Raw genomic sequence first — 19,348 nt, forward strand, 5'->3', positions numbered from 1 at the left:
ATCAGGACACCCTGGTGAAACAGCAGAGAATTTTATGTTCCCTTCCCCGCTAGACCTGAAAAGTCTGCCTCAGTTTGGCTGAGAATGCAGTCTGGTCATGCCTGGTTGCACCTAGCAGCCTGGGAAGGTGCAGCAAAGCAGTGTTTAGCAGCATTCAACCCTCTTTTCATCTTTTCTTCCAATATAAATTCACTGACTATCATCATATTGATGATAATTTTTATAACCAGCTTTTTTAAAGTAGTCATTATGTATAGAGTGTTATCGGGGTATACAAGAGGTGATTAATTCTGACTGTTCAGGCAGGAGGCATCATTTGACTTGGGTTTTAACAGTGAAGATTTCCAGGCAGAAATGAGAAAGTATGGGAGAAGAGAAGAGTAGAGCATCCTGGGCCTTGGAATACCAGGAGCAAGGCATGTGAAATCTGAGGGGTATTGTGGGGAGGGTGGGAAGGCCAGTGTGGCTCTAGTGCCAGGCTGGCTGCTGGGCATAGAGAGAAACGAAGCTAGAAGAGGGAGAGGGGCAGGTCTGGGGACCTCCAGGGTAGACTTTATTCTGAACCAGAGAGTCATCTTCCAAGGTTTTTAAGCAATGAAATAATATTTTCTTACTTAGAAATAATTATAATAATCAATTTTAAAAAGAGATAGTCTGGGAGGGTATTTTTTGAACACTAGATGATCATCTTTATATTGCAGTTGATCCTTTATGAGGCGAATTATCACTCTCCCTCCCTTTTGACTGGTTCCTGACTGCATAGAATTCCTACCAGAAAGGATGAGCAAGGAAAAACCAGGAAGGTGAGGCCCAAGCTGATTACTTCTGGCCTGCTTATATTCCATAATGTGTTTAGAAGAAGTAGAAACCTCATGACTACAATTTCCTGACTTAATTGGACCATCCAGTTATAAATACAGAGGAGAATAAGAGTAAGAGATTGAATCTGGAATGATGCTTGATTTTTCTTCCCCATCAAATTAGAACAATTATATTACTTAACATAATACCAATGTATAGACATTATCTTTACAAATAAGGAATAATTTGATCCCAAAGTTTAAAAAAATGAATCCTTATTGTAAATTTGAAAAAACGTCCTGCAAATTAACATAAACTTAGTTTTATCCTTGACTAAAATTGTACCCTTTGCTAATCACCTCTCTCATATAAAAATGCTTATCGATAAAACTTTCAGAAAAAATCTCAAATGTTTCATTGCACTCATATAGAACATCTGCCACTGGCAGCCCTTCACTACATTAGCTGTTTAGTATATCTACTCAAATTTTGGTGCAAGCTACACTCTGTAGATATGATGTGATATCTAGGATCACATCTGATGTTGCCAGAAACAGGAAAATATAAACTTACTGAACTTGTTTGTCACTTTCTCTAAAATAAAAATGACTCTGTGTTTTCTACTGCTAAAAGCAATTACAAGAGATCTGAACAAATTCAAAGTCCTTTTCAAATTTCTTTCCCTGATGGAGACACTATTAATCAACTGTAAGGAAAAGAAGTGAATGTGTGTGTGTGTGTGTGTGTGTGTATATTGTGCTGCTTGTGTGTGTGTAAAATATGGATCAAATTTGAAAAGTTTATATATACCCCGTGTATGTATACCTATATACATACATTCATACTTACAGCTGACATATATTTTACAAAGTGCTTTCACATCCAGTATCTTTCAAAATCTATACAATAATCCTATTAGCCATGGATAATCAATCATTTGAAATTAATTACCATGAAAGTTAAGCAGCTGTGAGCAAAGATCTGAGACCACTGTAATTCAGGTCTAATTCCAGTAACTTTGCTAAGAAAACTAGTACTGAGACTTTACTTTCTGGAGTCAAAGTCAGGTTACTCATTTTTAGACTGGTACATAATATTTGGAACTGGAAGTGTACCAGAAACTCTGGAACCTATTGGTACTGCAATTATACCCCAGCTGCCTTCATTATTAAATGTTTTATGAGTGTTCTTTTTATGGTTCCTTCAATAAATCTTAAAGATACACAAAGAAGAAAGAGGGTAGGATAACTTCAATTCAAGTTTTGTAAAAAAAATTTATTGCTTGTGATATCATAATCATCACATTATATTACAGGCACTAGTTTTTTAAATTCATGTTCTCGCCTCGAGAGGGATAAATTCATGCATTACCTCTAACAAGAAACAATGTAAGTAGAAATTATATATGCCAGTATAATAAAACACTACATTGAACCACACAGACTTATGATAAAGCAAGTAGAGGTTATTAAATCAAGCACAATTTGTTGTGTGGGGGTGTTCTAAGTTTGGTTTTACAAAGATAATGTCCCCAAAGGGGAAACACTCATAAATAAAAACAGAATTTAGAAGCAGATGCCAGTCTAAAACCTCTAAATTCTCTCCTTAGATCATGTTTTACCATGAGAAGTCTATATTTGGACAGCATTTGTTTATTTCCTTGCAGAACCGCCTCTATAGGGCTGGGATTGATAAGGTTCTGCTTTTAATTTTGACCGAGGTCAGTATAAGAAACAGCCACATGAAATCTATGACTGCTTTTTTTCCTTTTTTATTATTCACAACTCCTATAAAGCTCCCAGTGAAGACTTTCTTTCATATTTTATGCGAACAGAAGTTTTGTTCCCCTGAGAAGTGGTATTTCTGTACTGATAAAACCACCGATTGTATTTTTTTTTTTTGCTTCATTGCCAGAATGTGCAAAGTAACATCCTTGTCCCTTAAAATTAGCATATTCACATTTTCTTTAGTTTTTGATTTTTCTATTTCAATTTTATGAAGTCACTGTTTATATCTTTTGTTGTAAGCTGCCTCAGGTCCTTTTTGAAAAGAGGCTTGTGTATAAAAGCAAAAAGATGAATGAGCAAAATAGGCAAACTCTGCCACCACCCAGATGATGCATTGCTGACAGCTGGGTAATGTGGGCCCATTGTCCTTAGGTACCCACACCGCAGTACCCACTGTTGGACCTTTGAGATGCAGAAGCTGCTGAGGGGCTCGGTGGAGAGGAGCTGGAAGGTGAGGGGGCAGTGGTGCCACCTTGGGGTCATTGCCACAGTTTGGCTCTGTGTATCCATCTGTTTACAAAATTCCTGGTCCACAGGAGCCTTTCAAGATTATGCTGCCTGGGAAATGGCCGGGAAGGTATCCCCAAGGGAAATGGCTAAAGCAAGGCTGATGACTACAGGATGATTGCCCTCTCTCTCTGCTAGGAGGAGGGAGGTTATAACTGAACCTTATTCCCTTTTTCTATGCACATGCTAAGTAAGACAGGAAAGGAAAGAAGCCATTTGCAAAGAGAAGTATCATGAGGAAGGCATTTTTCTTTACCATGATCTAAGTGTATTGGAAATACAATAGCAATACCCCATGTATGCATTCATGGGCAATTATACAGGCTGTAAATGTTATATGTCCTTTACCCAGGGAGACTGTCTCCTGTTAAAATTTGACTTTAATTTCATAAAGTAATTTTTTTCACAAAATACAAAATAATGTAATACAGTATCTTTATTGTCTGACATTACAGATTGATTTTACACTTTCCTTTTTTTACAGACCATGGGGATGAAGGGTAAAAATGTGTCCAGCATTTTCCAAACATTCTTTGTTACACACAAACACACATAATGAGTAATAGAAAAGAGCATACAGAAGAAATGAAAGATACGTTGACACTGGACAGGCTGTGGTTCTAATTGATCCAAGGAAATAATGTGAAACTTTTCAATAATGCTAGTGAGTGGGATATATTGTCATACACCGTGTGGTACATGCACTTGAAATTAAAGTTGCTTTTATTTTGCTTCTATTTAATTTAATTTGATTTGCTATTTTTTTTTTTTTTCTTGAGTATGCTGCTCCCCCTGCTGGCTCTTAAGCCTGACCACAGGCTTAGACACAGCTCCAGTTTAGGCTAAAAAGTCACAATGCCCCTATTTCCAGAAAAAAAAAAAAAATGTCTGTAATGACTCTCTCATCTCTCTGAGCAGAAAGGTTCTTGGTGCTAAGAAAAAAGCTGATAATTACTTTTTAAAAAGAGATTATTGTCAACCAATAGTAAGGATTCTGTTTTGGGGAAGAGCCAAAAAAATGGGAAGCAAACAGTCAGTTACAGAATACAGTCTTTCTCCCACAAGACTGAGCACATTTTGTGAGCCATGGGGAACAAGCCTCAATAATTGTGTGATTAAAAGGGATTTAATTACCCGATTTTTATAACTGCCCGTTTTCAGTAAAATGAAGCCTGAACTAAATACTCACAGAGTGAGAGGGTGTAGAGGGTAGCTTCTGGGTGCTATAGGTTTTGGGATGACATGAACCTCAGTGTATCTCTAGTCACTGTGGCGAGTGTCTCTCTATTAAGAGAATGGTCTGGTCAACAACTTGAAAAGCATTAGACTGGTTTGAAATGTATACCCTTGGTGATCTAAAATGTTTCCGATAAATGACAATTTGTTCCCTTTTCTAAAAGATGTCATAGTTCTTTTGATGCTGAGAGTAGTGATAGTTATTAAAAAAGTGCTAATTTTATATATCTCAATTCAAGCACTACATTGAAAAAGAAGCAAATTAGTATGATTCTTTTCTCTTTCCAAACTGAAGCATGAACATACATTAGAGCAAAAGCAATGAGAAAACCGCAGGTCGGCAGGCCCCTCCACTGTTAGTTAAGACCTGCAGTAGGGGACATAACTTACTCCCTGCTTCAGTTCTTCTTCCTACAGAAAGATTGAATCAATAACAGTTAGATTACCCAGGGTTCCAATAAGAGCATGTACACAGTGTGAAGGAACGCAAGATGGGGAAACATCAATACAGCTTTGATGGCAGGTCCAGGCCTCTGCCACCTCAGTGACTATCACTCCAAGTCTACTTGGTTATTTGAGACTATAGGCCCATCTCTTTTCTCTGCATGTACAACCATTTTTCAACACAATCCATCTCTCTATCCTGGTATGTGTATATCTTGATAAAAAGGCAGTGCTCTGTTAGGCTAGGTTAATACCAACATGGCTGGTGATGAATAGACTTCGATCCCATAGAGAGAGTCACAGCTATGGTGACAGAAGCAACAGGAACATAGTGGGCAGTTTTCAGAGCTTCCTGTCATTCACTGAGGGGAAAGATGGGTTCAGTCCTTTTTATTTGGTATATATGGAAAGGGAAGCAGAAAGAGCTTTTTTGGGTTATTAAATAACAGGCCAGAAATAGCAGTAGGTTATGAATTATCTAGTCCTGTCTTGTCCAAGATAGATCAACAAAAATTGAATTGTACACTTTACATGTCTAATTTACTGAAACGTCAATTTTGTTGAGTAAAGATAAAGTATTCCCAATACCAATTGTTAAAGAGGACACTGATAGAGGGAAAAGCTGACTAAGGAATAAAACAAAGTAAGGAAAACAAAAGAAAGGTCACAAGAACAGTGGCTGGGACACGGTAACTTTCAAAAAATTTGTAAAAAAAAATGAAAGAAAGAAGGAAAGAAGGAGAAATCAAGAAAGAAGCAAAAAAATGAAGAAAAAGTAAATAAAAAAGAGGTAAAGATAGACAAAAAAGAGAAAGAAAGGAAAGACAAAATAAAAACAACAAATGTTGGTGTGTTGGGGCCGTGAGAGATCAATGGACTGAAAGTTGGGAGATCCTGTCTCGCAAGTGAGCTGACCCCGGGTCTTCCCTTCATCATTCTCCTGTCAGATGTTTCATTTCCTGCTTGTGGCAGGTCACAGTTCCAATCCATACTGGTTCATGCTTGTTTATATCAGGCAGGATGATCACATGGCACTGATCACATAGGCTGACTGTAGACCTGTGGCCATAATTTGCCTGCTTTTGACCTGAACGGCAATTTAATGTATATTGAAGAAGGGAATAAGGCTTTACTAAAAGAAGAATGCCACTTCCCAATGAGAGAAATAGATTACAGCACTCTACAGAAAACTTCTATAAATCATCTTATTAAACACTTTACCTACAGAAGAGTAAGGAAATGTTCTCATTTAGAGTTTATATTTAAAATCACTAAAAATCATGTGACTTACTGATAAAGTACACTAATAGAATAAAATATTGTACTGATATTAACACTCACTTCTCTTAATGTAATCAGAATTGCTGAAGGCTACTAAATATAAAATATTTCTAAATAAATTCAGTTTTATTACTTGCAGACATAAAGAAACTGGAAATAAGCCAAGAAGAAGTCCCATGAAGGCCCTCAGCAGTCTGGTTTCAGGAAATGGATAAGAATGTTTTCTATTACTGACAGCTACTACTACACTAATCTAAGAAACTGTTCTACATTTGAGTTTGAAACATGTTGAGGGAAATCACATACAGTGACTGGAAAAACCATTGCACATTATGTGCAAAAATTTTCACAAGTGACATGGAAAATAAGCTTAGGAAAAATTCATTTGGCAGGTCTTACCTTTAGTAGCTTCATGAGACCCTCCAACTGGACCATTAGCTCTCTCCGGCTCTCCTGGAGAGCAGACATTCTCTGTTCCAGCTCATCTTTGCGCTGTCTAAGAAAGAAGCAGCTGATATCAGAAGTGGCATGCAACTCTCTGAGCTAATCACATTCCCATTTTTGGGGGACTTGTGGACTATCAGGAAAAGGGCATCTCTGGGTCTCTGACATGGTTACCCAGCAGGGAACTGTTGTCAAATGAATGAACAATTACAGCTGGAGCTGTTTCTTTTATTTGTTAGCAGTCATACTGCAATTAAACAGAATTAAAGTCCTTTCAGACATTTCGTTTCCTTTAGACCTTTCTAGCCTGAATTAATCAACCATTGAGAATAAAATATTTTCTGAATGCTTACTATGTAGTGGGCCCTGTGATGTGCCATAGGGTCCCTTGAGACAAACAAAAACCAAATTGTCACTGAAAAAGGCAAATCCTCTAGAGTCTCCAAATCTAAGAACCCTTTTGCAAATTCACAGGAAACATTAATTCCCTTAGTACTTGGAAATATGATTTAGAAAAGTACATTTGAAATCCTCAGCACCCAATGAGGTGTCTCTCAGAGGTAACATGTTAATAGCACATAGATACAGTCCATCTAAACTTTTTGGTTTGAGTTTGGTTTCATAAAGTGAAGTCAGAATAAAGGCATTTCTACATACTTGTTCTACAAGTGAAGATGATATATAAGGTTCATGCTTAATTTTGTTTTGTTTTACAGACATTTTTAAACTGTCAGCAAGAATGAAAACAACTAAGGACAATCTATACTCTATCATTTATGTTGACAGTAAGAGGCACCAAAAACATCTTTAAAGGAGGAAAGAAATGAAACAGTATGATGAGGAATGTTAATGGTTCACACTTCTGAAGTATATGTATACTTTTCAAATAAATTTCAAATCCATTATTGAATATCATTACTTAATAAGTAATACATATAATTTTCTCCTTGCCCAAAAGATTTCAGTTTGAGTTTGAAATATTCATACTTATATACTAAAACTGCATGGAAACTTTAAACATGTATGTATTAACGTATAAATGGATATGGCTAGTCTCAATGATAGATACCATATTAAATGAAACTATGAGAAGAAATCTGCGGTGAAAAACTGATGATATAAAAATGTCACAGTGAGCTAGGCCAATGACTTATCCAATTGAAAGACATTTTGTGGGAGGATAGGTTAGAGATATAAATGATATATTTCTATTTTTTTCTTTTCTTTTCTTTTCTTTTTTTTTTTTTTTAGTGAAAAGGTCTCACTCTGTTGCCTATGCTGGAGTACAGTGGCATAATCATAGCTGATTGAAACCTCAATCTCCTGGGTTCAAGCAATCTTCTGCCATCGGCCTCATGAGTAGCTGATACTACAGGCATGTGCCACCATGCCTGACTAATTTTTTTTTTTTCTGTAGGGATGGGTTCTCACTATGTTGCCCAGGCTGGTCTTGAACTCCTGGCCTCAAGAACTCCTCCTGCCTCAGCCTCCCAAAGCACTGGGGGACATTTCTAACTTATTTTCTTATATGTTTCTTCTATAATGAATTATGAATTTGAAATTTATAAACATTTCTCAATTCTTTTTGAATAAATTTATATTTTTAACTATTATTGCCACTTATAGCTTACTCTTGAAGCAATCCTTTTTTCAATTTCCTTTAAAATTGCTTCTTTTCTGAATCCAGAAGGTGAGAAGCATTATAATTTTATATGTTTTAATGGTATCTTATTTTAGTCTTTGTCTTCCTGGGCTGAAGCATTCTAATTTCAAAAGTCTTGCCTCATTCAAGAATATTTCTCAGTGACAAATCCATGAGGTGTTCTTTTTTGTTTTTGACCTTGTCTATGTATGGTGTTCCAAGTACATTCACAGTAGTCCTTGGTACAAGAGTAGATAATGTTTCTGATTTTTTTCCAGTTCTCTTCTTGATACTGTTCTGTAATTTTTGGCCCTTTGGCCACAGAAGCACTTTGGGAAGAGGGTTAAAGCAACCTTCTAAAACTGTAGGTGAGAAATACTAAGAGAAGCATTTAAAAACTATCTGAGAATGTGAGAATGTTAACTGGTATTATTAGGTTGGTGCAAAAGTAATTGTGGTTTTTTTGCCATTGAAAGTAATGGCAAATTAATTTAAAATTAGTCAACACTAAAAAAACTAATTGAACATTTGTCTTATGGTAGTAATCTCTTAAAAATATGACACTGAATTCAATTAAAATTCATTCAATAATGTCTTCATTCAATCTTCTCTATAAGTGTTTCTACCAGTGTTTCCCAAAGGTAGGTATAATAACAAATCTGCGGTGTAACCTCCACCATTCCAAGGAGAATGAGAAAATAAGAGTAGATAGTGATTTTCCTGTCATAGCATACACATATTCATCTCTAAAGAAGTGCCTTTATTCTGAAATTCTGTCAGATTGTTTCTAATTTGTATGTGTGTTAAAACCTACTTTCTTGTAGAACAGCGTTAGAACAATTGTCAAAATTTTAATATGGGTTTATATTAAATAACATACATCGATATTTACTTTCCTGAATTGAAGATGGTATTATGGTTATACAAGATAATTTATTTTCCTTAGGAAATATATACGTAAATTACACACAATTATGCAAATTTTTTTCTAAGAAAAAAATTCTCTTGTTATAAATCATATAAATATATACACTAAGCGATAGGTATGATATCTGCAACTTCTATTTAACTTTTGTGAATCTCAGTTTCCTTATCTATTAAAGGAGTACAATAACAGTGTCTATCTCCTAATTATAGCAATTATATGGGACAGTGTATGTAGAGTTAGTATGCAGCAAAGTGTCAGATTAGCATGCAGAAATGCCTATCATTCCTATTCATTGTCAATTCTGGGCTATGACTCAGCTTGCAGTTTTCTTGTGGCAAAAGTAAAAAGAGAAAGGGAAGCATGATCATTTAGAAAGTTCATTGTGGTTTTAAGACAAAAATGAAAGTATGCATTAATGAAAAACAAAGCACTGCTGTGCTCAGGTGTTAAAGTGTCTGAAGAGCAGAACTAAGATAGAACCCCAGAAACACCCATGCAATCAACAGGAACTTGGTAAAATCCAAACATAGTCATAAAGAACCTGCTTCATTTCGTCTTTCTGTATGGAGGAAGAAAAAGGGACTAATTCTGACAAGGGCTTCTGTGAAGAGGCATCTGTACTTACTATAAAAAGTATGACTCAAAGTTATAGATATACCTGGAACATACTTGGCACCCAAACTGAAAGATGAAAAGAATGTAATACTTCCCAACTAAAGGTGTCTTGTGAAAGAGCAGTATATTTATATGAGGGAATGCCTTTGAATTTATTTTTGTGTTGTCTGCCACATAAATACACTTGAGTACCAACCTTATTCAAGGTATGCTATGAAGCTAATCTGAAATGGAGCCCACAGCAAGATTTTCATTTTGCAGCGTGGGATTAGTATGAGAAACCACAATTCTTTTCCAAGGCCTGCTACTCCCTAGCTTCTGACTCTGAGGAGTACACTGAAATGCAGTGGTAGGATCTGATTGAGGCAGGAGAATAGGATCCAGAGGCAGTGAACCTAAGGCTGATTTGAATGGACTTTGTAGAACTGAATCAAAAGGAAAACCTTGCCTTTTCACACACGGAAGTCACAAAAGGATGAGAGGCTACTCCCTTTGTACCTTGAGGCAGATGAAAAATGGAAGGTACCTCTGATTGGTCCCCTCCTGCAACCAATCAAATGTTTGCACAGGATGCAACTTAGTAACTTCACTTCAGCCTCTGATTGGTCACCTCCTGCAACCAATCAAACTGGTCCTGGGCAAAGTCCTCGTTTACATAGGGTGTACCCAAGTAACCAATGGGAAACCGCTACATGGTATTTAAACCCAGAAAACGCTGTAACCAGGGTTTTTTTGAGCCACTTAAGGGAGCTGGCTCCTACTCTGTGGGGTGTACCTTCGTTTCAATAAATATGTGCTTTCTTGCTTCATTCTTTTGTGCGTTGTTTATGCGTTTTGCCCAATTCTTTGTTCAAAATGCCAAGATCCTGGACAACTTCATAGTCAAGACCCTTCACTGGTAACAAGATGACTTCTACAGTTCCTTCTAACTCAAGTATTTTATGATGACAGACTAAACAAGACTAGGCTTTTATGTTCCTTTACAGTACAAGAAGGTATGATGCCTATTTTTAAAGCTCTGAATACAAAGATATTAGAGACCAAGACTTAGAGAAAATCAGACTCATTTTATGAGTTAGGGGCACATTTTTAAATTTAAAAACCTGTGATGTTTATTTAACCGATTATTTCTAAAAAGAGCTAAGATGTTGTTTTTGATCTAAAGAACACCGCTGGCTGGGCGCGGTGGCACACGCCTGTAATCCAGCACTTTGGGAGGCTGAGGCAGGTGGATCACCTGAGGTCAGGAGTTCGTGACCAGCTTGACTAACATGATGAAACCTGTCTCTACTGAATACAAAAAAATTAGCTGGGTGTAGTGGTGCATGCCTGCAATCCAAGCTACTTGGGAGGCTGAGACAGGAGAATCGCTTCTACCTGGGAGGTGGAGTTACCGTGAGCCTAGACTGCACTATTGCAGCCTGGGCAACAAGAGTGAAATTCTGTCACAAACAAACACCATTGCTTTTCCCTGTGTCAAATGAAAGAACAAAATTTAAACAGCTTCTCTTTAAATCCCCCCAAAATCAGCAATTAGGTGTGTGCTATGAAAGAAACAAACCAACCCCAGCAGCTAAGGTAGCTGAGGTCTGTTTTCTGACTAGACACTGCTAGACTTTCTCAAAGATCTAAAGCATATATATCCCCTGAGATGACATGGGAGCCCTCTCTTACCTGAGGAGCCGGAGTTCTGCCAGCAGGGTGGGGTTTTGCTGTGCCTTCTCTGGTGTGGGCTGAGAAGCTTGTTCATGCTCTAGGCGAAGTCTCTGGATCTCCTGTAAGATTTCTCTTGGGAGAGAGGAGGAAGGTGAAAAACCAAGGTTAGTTAACTTCCAGGACACTAACATCAGAACAGATCAAGGCCACCAGAGCAAAGAAAGAAGGGATCACTCTATGTTTAGGAGTAGAAATGACCTTCCCTAACCAACAGATTCCTGGTGTTTAGGAGGCTTTGACTATAGCTATGTGGGTGCTGTGGGTGAGGGGAAGATTGACTTCACCTCCAGTACATCCAAACCTTGAAGCTTCTGCAGCATATGCTTGAGTTAAATCACCAGGACCCAGTCATTTCTCTAGCAAGTAATGTAATGCAGGGGTAATGTGTCCAACTTTGAAAAGTGTGCTGCTTAAGAGACAAAAATACATCTTCCTGTTATTTGTGATCATACTCTGACACCATAAAGTACCTGCAGCTACCAAGTAAGAGGAGCCTGGAGGGAAAATAAGGATAAATGGGGCTCATTTCACAAAACTAAATAACCTTATTCTCTCACCAAGAGGGGACTTCTCATTGAATTTATCTGAGAAACTCCCAGTTGGACAAAATTCTTTCCCTTTTTTTTTCTTAAATCTCTCAGCCTTAATAGAGCTCAGGAAAGGCCACCTTAAAGGAAAGTGCTCTTAAAAAGATTCATTGTAATTGAGTCTGTGACATAGAGTGCTATTGGTGTGACCTCTTTCGGGGGTGAGATGTGTCAGTTAACTACTGATGTCAGAGCCTGGGCTTCCCTGCATTTGGGTGAGCATTAGGCTAGCCATAAAGGATATGTGACCTGGCAAAGCAAATTACCCGTAAGTGAGTCAGAAGCCATTAAGCAGGGTTATAAGTCATGTATTCTTGGGAGCTGGGGGTGTCGGATTCCTACTCAACAAAATGCACTGGAGCCAGTAAGACACAGCAAAGCACTGTGAATGGAAGGTGAACTTGGTGGACAAAAAAGTGGCTTTCCATTTTGGAAGCCTAATTTAAAATAGTCTCCTTCACAAAACCCCCAGAATCAGAAGGCTAATGACTAGTGAATCCTTATACCTTTCATGGGTGTGGTAAGAAGATGGAACTGTAATTCAGTGGTTTTTCAATCTTTTTTTTTTCCCTCCTCTTTGGGATTCCATGGGAGAATCCTTTCTTTAAAAGAAATATACCATGGGCACTCAATATGTCAGACAGTTTTAAGAGGGGGCTGCTGGGATTAAAGAAATGAGGACAAGTCCCTGTGTTGCTGGCCCCTGCTCTCTCCTCCCAGGTACCCCTGAAGAGCCCTCAGAATTCCACAGAGCTCAGCCTGAAAATCAGTGCAGTGGGATTTCCAAGATTTCCTCCAAGGCTAACACCCTAATATTCTATGATTCCTGCTATTTTTGTTGATTCTAAAAACAGAAATACGACAGAGCTATTTAGTCCAAGGAAGGAAAAGAGAGCAGCAGCTCTGGTAAGAAAAAATAAAGAAGAGATGTAACATGCATTGAGTAGTTAGTCTGTACCTGGGAACTCTGCTGTCTTCTTTAATATCATTTTATTTCATTCTATAACAGTTCTATTATATATAGGTACCATTATTATCTCTGTTTAATGAATGAGAGAATCCAGGCACAGACCAGTTAAAAGATTTCCCCAAGTTCAATGACAAGTAGGTGGTAGAGGTGATGTGAATCCAGGCCGTCTAGTCCCAAAGCCCACATATATCAGCCTGCCTCAGTCTTCTGGTTCTTGCTTTGACAGGTCTAGCGAAGATAGACTGTGACTTATACAATATAATCTGAAGATTCCTGGTATTCCTAATACTAATCCTGACTGGCTCCACCAAAGGTGCTATGAGGAACCACTATCTTCTAAAGATCATTGCTGAAATGTCCGTGGATTACTAGGGTAAACAGAGTCGTTAAATGAAGTGAGGAACTCTATTCGACCCTTAAGCTCACAGATCTGATTACTGGGTTGTCATCTTAGAGACATGGGTTCCCTGGGTGGGTTTCCATGGTGTAGTAGTATTACCTGAAGGAGCTTTTGACCCTGGGATGTCTAGAGAGCACCAGGCGGCTCAGAGAGAGGAGCTCAGGATGGACTTGCTGCTCATCAGAGATGGGTTGGGGAGCTCTAGAATCCACAAAATAACTCAGGGACAGAATGAATCTCTCTGCTATCTTTCTCACTCCTATTTCTTCTCTCTTTAGTCCTTAAAGACATGCATTTACAGGGTGTGATACAAAAATGTCCAGGAAACAAGCAACAGGAAAGGCATGGCCAGGGTTGTTGGGACCTTCATGTTGCTTCCTGCCGATTCTGGAATCAGAAATAGACAGACCCACATGGAGGCAGATATTCCTGCGGCATTTCCTCAAAAGAAGTCTTGCTTTCTCCGAGTGGAAGCAGAGTATTGGAAGGGAAAACAAAGTGCTCTGAAGAAGTGGAAGAGTAGGTTAATTAACACTGCAACTGAGATAAGATATTCGTGGGCTCATGAATTTCTATGTTAGTCTTTTTCTAAGAAGGGATGTAGGCGTGATGCTGGAGCTTGTGCAAACTCTGGTCAGGGATGACTTCCTTTTAATAGTCCACAAAGCCCTTTTTGACTTTGATGTTTTATCCCTTATTCCTAACCCCCAACCTCTGGCTTTTCTCTTTGTATTAGGACAGATGGATGGGAGGAAGGAAAGAACAAGAGAGTGAAAGAAAAGAGGACTGCTAGTAAAATCTGAGTTGTGTGAAGGTTGTTGTTGGAAAGTCTGGAATCCCTAATGGAAACTTTAGAAATGAGTAACAGAATCTTGAAAATTAACATTTCAACACTATTTTACCTTTTGTCTAATCACCTCCTTTTGGGGTTCCTTTATTTTTATTTCTGGAACCATCTACCTAACATAGTTCCTCATTACTTCCCACTAGTTTCTAATCAATCCCTTGTAAATGCAACCTGCATATTTAGTGAGCTATTTTGCCACAAACCTGTGGACATTCTGTAACTTGCCTGACCACTGCTGTCCATCATGACAGGATAGAATTAAAATTCTTTGGTCTGGCATACAAGTCTCATATACCGATGTTTTCATTTTATTTTTCATTTCGATCCCTCAATGTTAGCCTGGCAAGTGTCTTGTTGCTTTTCTAAAAGTCTATGTGTATTTTTACCTGTAATTCTATCTCCCAACTTTCACTGCAAAATTTCACTGTCCTGAAATGTCCTAAAAATTCACCTTTCCAGGTGTGGTGGCTAACGCCTGTAATCCTAGCACTTTGGGAGTCCAAGGCAGGTGGATCACAAGGTTAGGAGTTCAAGACCAGTCTGGCCAAGATGGTGAAACCCCGTCTCTACTAAAAATACAAAAATTAGCCAGGCGTGGTGGCACATGCCTGTAATCCCAGCTACTAGGGAGGCTGAGGCAGGACAATCGCTTGAACTGTCGGGGGGCGGAGGTTGCAATGAGCTGAGATTTTGCCACTGCACTCGAGCCTGGGTGACAGAGTAAGACTCTGTCTCAAAAACAAAAACAAAAACAAAAAACAAACAAAATAATGTCACTTTCTTTGTTAAGTTTCCCTACACAACGTAGACCACAGTGATGGTGAAGTAGGTCATGTTGGGGAAAAAGAGTAGAAATAACACCTCACTTTAAAATTTTCATCTGTAGAATGGGGATGATAACAGTCACCCTGCCTACCTTAAATAGTTGTTCTGATGATGAAATGACACTATATTTGAAAACATGTACTTCAAATATATTTTGAGGTTGTTCTTATTTTTGCTCCAACTTCTGACAACAAAAACCCAGGTTTCTTGCTGCTGCCACCTGGAAGCTGTGATCATATGTTATTAATCCCAGCTGTGGTCCCTTCCCCACTGAATGGCTCTGTGCTTGTTAGCAATCATCATATGTTTTAGAGAAAAGGGACTAAGGGATGGAGAAGGGAGTATGGAATGATGTCTGGTAGAAACTCCAAATGAACGGACTACACAGAAAGCTAAGTCCTTCTTTAGAAAATGGCCTCAACTCTGGGATAGTTCATTCGGCCTCAAGCTGGTGTAGCCTTCCAATAGCAGATAAAATGGTTTTATCACTTCTTTCCCCCTTTCTTTAGCTCTTTCTGTTGCCTTTATTATGGGACACTCACCTACTTACTGACATCTCTTAATTCTGAGTCATTTCGTTTCTTAAATAAACCTTTCCTACCATATATTATTGGTTTACTTTGTTGATTGAGAAAAACCAAACCAAAACAAAATTGCTTTACATTCCAATTTTAACATTTGCTGAGGTTATCAACAGTAATATTTTGTTCAAAAAAGCTGAAACTTTGGATTAAGTCTAATTGTCAAGAATTTAAAACTGGTCTATTTTGCTTTTTTTTCTTGCCATGCTCTTTTCAGTGCCTGAATTGATGTAAAGTGTCAGTACGACATATGAGGACGGCCCCTCCATTCTCTTACTCCTCATTGTCATCAATGTCATCAATACTCACACAAGCATCTCATGAACCTGAAAGTCCTATGGTTCTTTTACGTTGTTTGCTTCAAGCCCTCTGCTGGCTAGCTCAGCTCATACACTTTCTCCAATGCCTGTCTGTCTCCACTTTTACTTGCATCCTTCAACTACGCTTTCCTTTCTTTGGTTTGTTTCTCCTACCATATTTTAAGTGCCTTTGCCCATTTTAAGCCTTGGCTCCCTTCTCTCAACGTTTTTTTCTGACTTGGCATAATTACTTGCACATAGTAGATATAATAAATGCTATATAAAATAGAATAGGTAATTTTACACACATGCAACTATCCTGAACAAATTCCAATTTGTATAGCTACTTTTTTTCCTAATTCTTCACTATGCATCTGCTCTTTTCCTTCTTAATTCTTTCCTCCTATTATTTGATACATTAAGAGGGATCACATGTGACAAACTTTTTTTTTTTTGTATTCCAGCTCTAATGTGAGTACATCTCCCTGGGGGTTAGAGTAGAGTAGTAGTTTCAAAGGCGACGGAGTCATGGTGTCACATTTATGAAGCTATTTCTATCCTAATTTGTGGTTTCCTAATGATGACAGCCAGGTCTCAAGACAACTAAGCCAAAAGCTTTCCTTACAAGAAAAAATATGGAAATGTGCCAACCAGAGTTTGCACTTTCCTTTTATTCTTTCTTAAGAACTTTAAAGAATAACTTTGATCATTTTTCCTCAAATTCTCAGGGCACACTTTACAGGCATGAAATAATTATCACAACCTCCTCCTTTACTCCACCAGTTTGACCTCGGATGTCACACCAGTGTTTAACAATGGGATTAAGTGTGGAAATGTTTTGGTGCTGTTTCAAGAAATGTATTAATAGAATGTGTTAGGTTGGTGCAAACGTAATTGTGGTTTTTGCCATTAAAAGTAATTAAAAGTAATGGCAAAAACCGCAATTATGTTTGAACCAACTTAATACAAGTTGTTCCATGTTGGGTTTCCTCAGCGCCAAGTTTGAGATTTAACTCAGCTATTCATCGTTTTCTTACTCTCTATATATGTACTGAGCTTCTACAATTGCCAGGCCTGGTTCTGGGCTCCAGGGGCCATTTAGCCACGATCTCTGTTCTCAAAGAAATTCCATTTTAGTCAGGGAAGACAGACAATAAGTAAATAAACAAATGCACAAATACAGTTATTTCAGATAGTGGTAAGTGACACCCTCACACACAGGGGGATGTAATCGAGACTAATTTCTGGGCTAAGAGCCAGTGGGTAGGATTAGACAGGTGGTCTTTTAGGAGGTGACATTTAAGATGAGGCCTCAGTGATGAGAAGGAACCATTCACATAGAGACCTGGAGGAAGAGCTTTCTAGGCTGAGAGAATGACTAGTGCAAAGGCTGTAAGACAGGAGGAAGCCATGAGAGGTGGGAGTGTGCGGAGCAAGGTGCGCTGAGGCTGGAACGGCAGGAGGGAATCAGGTCAGGCAGGACCTTGTAGGTCACGGTAAGAGGAGTGGGATGGAACTAAAGTGTGATGGGAACTCATTAGAGGGTTTAGATATGAAATGATGTATGATTGATGTTTCTGAAAAGGACAAGTTGAACTGGGTGGTGGTGGAGATGAGGTGGACAATTTTTGGGGTGTATGCTGGTGGAGGTAGAATGTGCATCAATCTGTGTTGAATAGAGGAAGAACTTGCTGATGGGCTGCAGGTGGAGATCTGTGGATGTTTGGAGAGCAACTGGGTGATGACGGTGTCTCTCCAGATGCCTCTTTAGCTCAGGGTTCTTCCAGGGGGCCTCTCTGGTGAGCCTCCTACCTGTTTCTGGGTGGTAGAGACACCTTCTACCTTGTATCCAGGAGGGTCCTCCTGCACTAGACAGCTCTTGAACAAAATTAAGTATGTTAAAAAAAAAGGAAGTGAGACCATCTAGAGGAACAACATTAATTGCATTGACATCTCAGAACTATACACACACATGCACACACAGACAGCTTTTCAGAAGCGAGTATCACTGACTGTAGGTATCTTCCCTTGAGTATGCATACAAGGTGTAAAGCCCTGAAACTTTAAAGCATGACCATAGGTTATTAATGAATGTGCATGTTGATCAAACAAGCCAGAATGTCTACAAAGCCTCACCTGTTCTTGTTTTCTAGCTCAGCAATCAGCTGCCTTTGCTGCTTATTCGCATCGATGGTGAAGGAGATGTCAGGAGCACTTCTCTGCTGAGTTGGCTGCTGTAAAATATGCAGTTTATAAGATTTCATATTGAGAAGTGAACCTATGTATTTGGGAAGGCAGGAGTCATGAAATATGCAGACAAGGAGGAGGGAACTATTTCTATCAAAACATAAAAAAGCAAATACATAAAACTAAATTGCCATTCTCCTATGGACCAACTTTTCTGTGGATCCGGAGCACATCTGTGAGGTGGAAGGCAGAACAGAATTCTCTGGCAGGCAAATACATAAAAGGTAGGAAAAATAATTTTTCAGCTTTCTGACTTAAAGTCTCTGGGAAGTGATTTTATTTTTGCCACACTGTCCCCATTATACCTATTCTTTCATTATAGGTGGCTTTTAAAAATGTTGCACTGTTGAAAGGGTGCTTTCTCTATAGTTACTGTTCAATTACTGCAATGTACAATTAAAAATAAAGTTTTAGGCCAGGCATGGTGGCTCATGCCTGTAATCCCAGCACTTTGGGAGGCCAAGGCAGGTGGATCACTTGAGGTCAGGAGTTCGAGACCAGTCTGGCCAGCAGGAGGAAACCCCATCTCTGCTAAAAATTCAAAAATTAGCTGGGCCTGGTGGCAAACATCTACAATCCCAGCTACGTGGGGAGCTGAGGCAGGAGAATCACTTGAGCCCAAAGTGGAGGTTGCAGTGAGCTGAGGTCATGCTACTGCATTCCAGGCTGGGTAACAGAGCAAGATTCCATCTCAAAAAAAAAATTGAATAAATGAATAAAAATATAGTTTTAAAGTGATCATTAAGATGACTTACTTTTCTGAGTTTTCTGATCAACAAACTTTTATATATTTCTTTATTCACACATGTAATTTTACATTGATGAATTCATATATTCACATATATTCTTTGATTTGCTTTGTCTACCTTCACACCACTCCAGCCCATCATTTTCAGTTATGCAATCATCTTTAACAAATGGTATACCTGCAGTCATAGCTTTCTCCATTCTCATATAAACAGAGATATCATTAATCATATCATACCATATATATATCTATATATATCTGTGTATGTTTATGTATATTTAGTCAAGGATTTATTTAGTGTTGGTTTACAAGAAAGGGGTCAGATTATGTACACTTGTCTGTGTCTTGCTTTCTTTGCTTTACAGTACATTTTAAAAATTCCTCCATGGCAATTTTTATTGTTTTAAAAACAAATTTTTAAGAATCACAACTAATCTTTTTAC

At 38.4% G+C, this 19,348-nt stretch overlaps 1 protein-coding gene across 47 annotated transcripts in view; it reads right to left on the reverse strand.

Annotated features, from left to right (window-relative positions):
- Positions 1 to 19,348, reverse strand: part of DTNA (dystrobrevin alpha) — a 381,211-nt gene that overhangs the window by 20,631 nt on the left and 341,232 nt on the right. For 37 of the 47 annotated variants that reach the window (XM_012447220.3, XM_064379277.1, XM_064379287.1 and 34 more), the window contains 3 exons: positions 18,047 to 18,144; positions 11,360 to 11,473; positions 6,456 to 6,552 (listed from right to left, as the gene is read on the reverse strand). In XM_012447220.3, the coding sequence (XP_012302643.1) occupies positions 6,456 to 6,552; positions 11,360 to 11,473; positions 18,047 to 18,144 (309 nt within the window). Of the gene's footprint in view, positions 1 to 2,792; positions 4,743 to 6,455; positions 6,553 to 11,359; positions 11,474 to 18,046; positions 18,145 to 19,348 lie in introns of those variants that run through there. The other 10 variants (XM_064379297.1, XM_012447230.2, XM_012447231.2 and 7 more) reach the window with 1 other exon arrangement.

This window comes from Aotus nancymaae, unplaced genomic scaffold (genome assembly GCF_030222135.1).
Source record: "Aotus nancymaae isolate 86718 unplaced genomic scaffold, 86718_ANA_hifiasm-v0.15.2.pri h1tg000020l, whole genome shotgun sequence".
In the NCBI taxonomy this organism is placed as follows: domain Eukaryota; kingdom Metazoa; phylum Chordata; class Mammalia; order Primates; family Aotidae; genus Aotus; species Aotus nancymaae.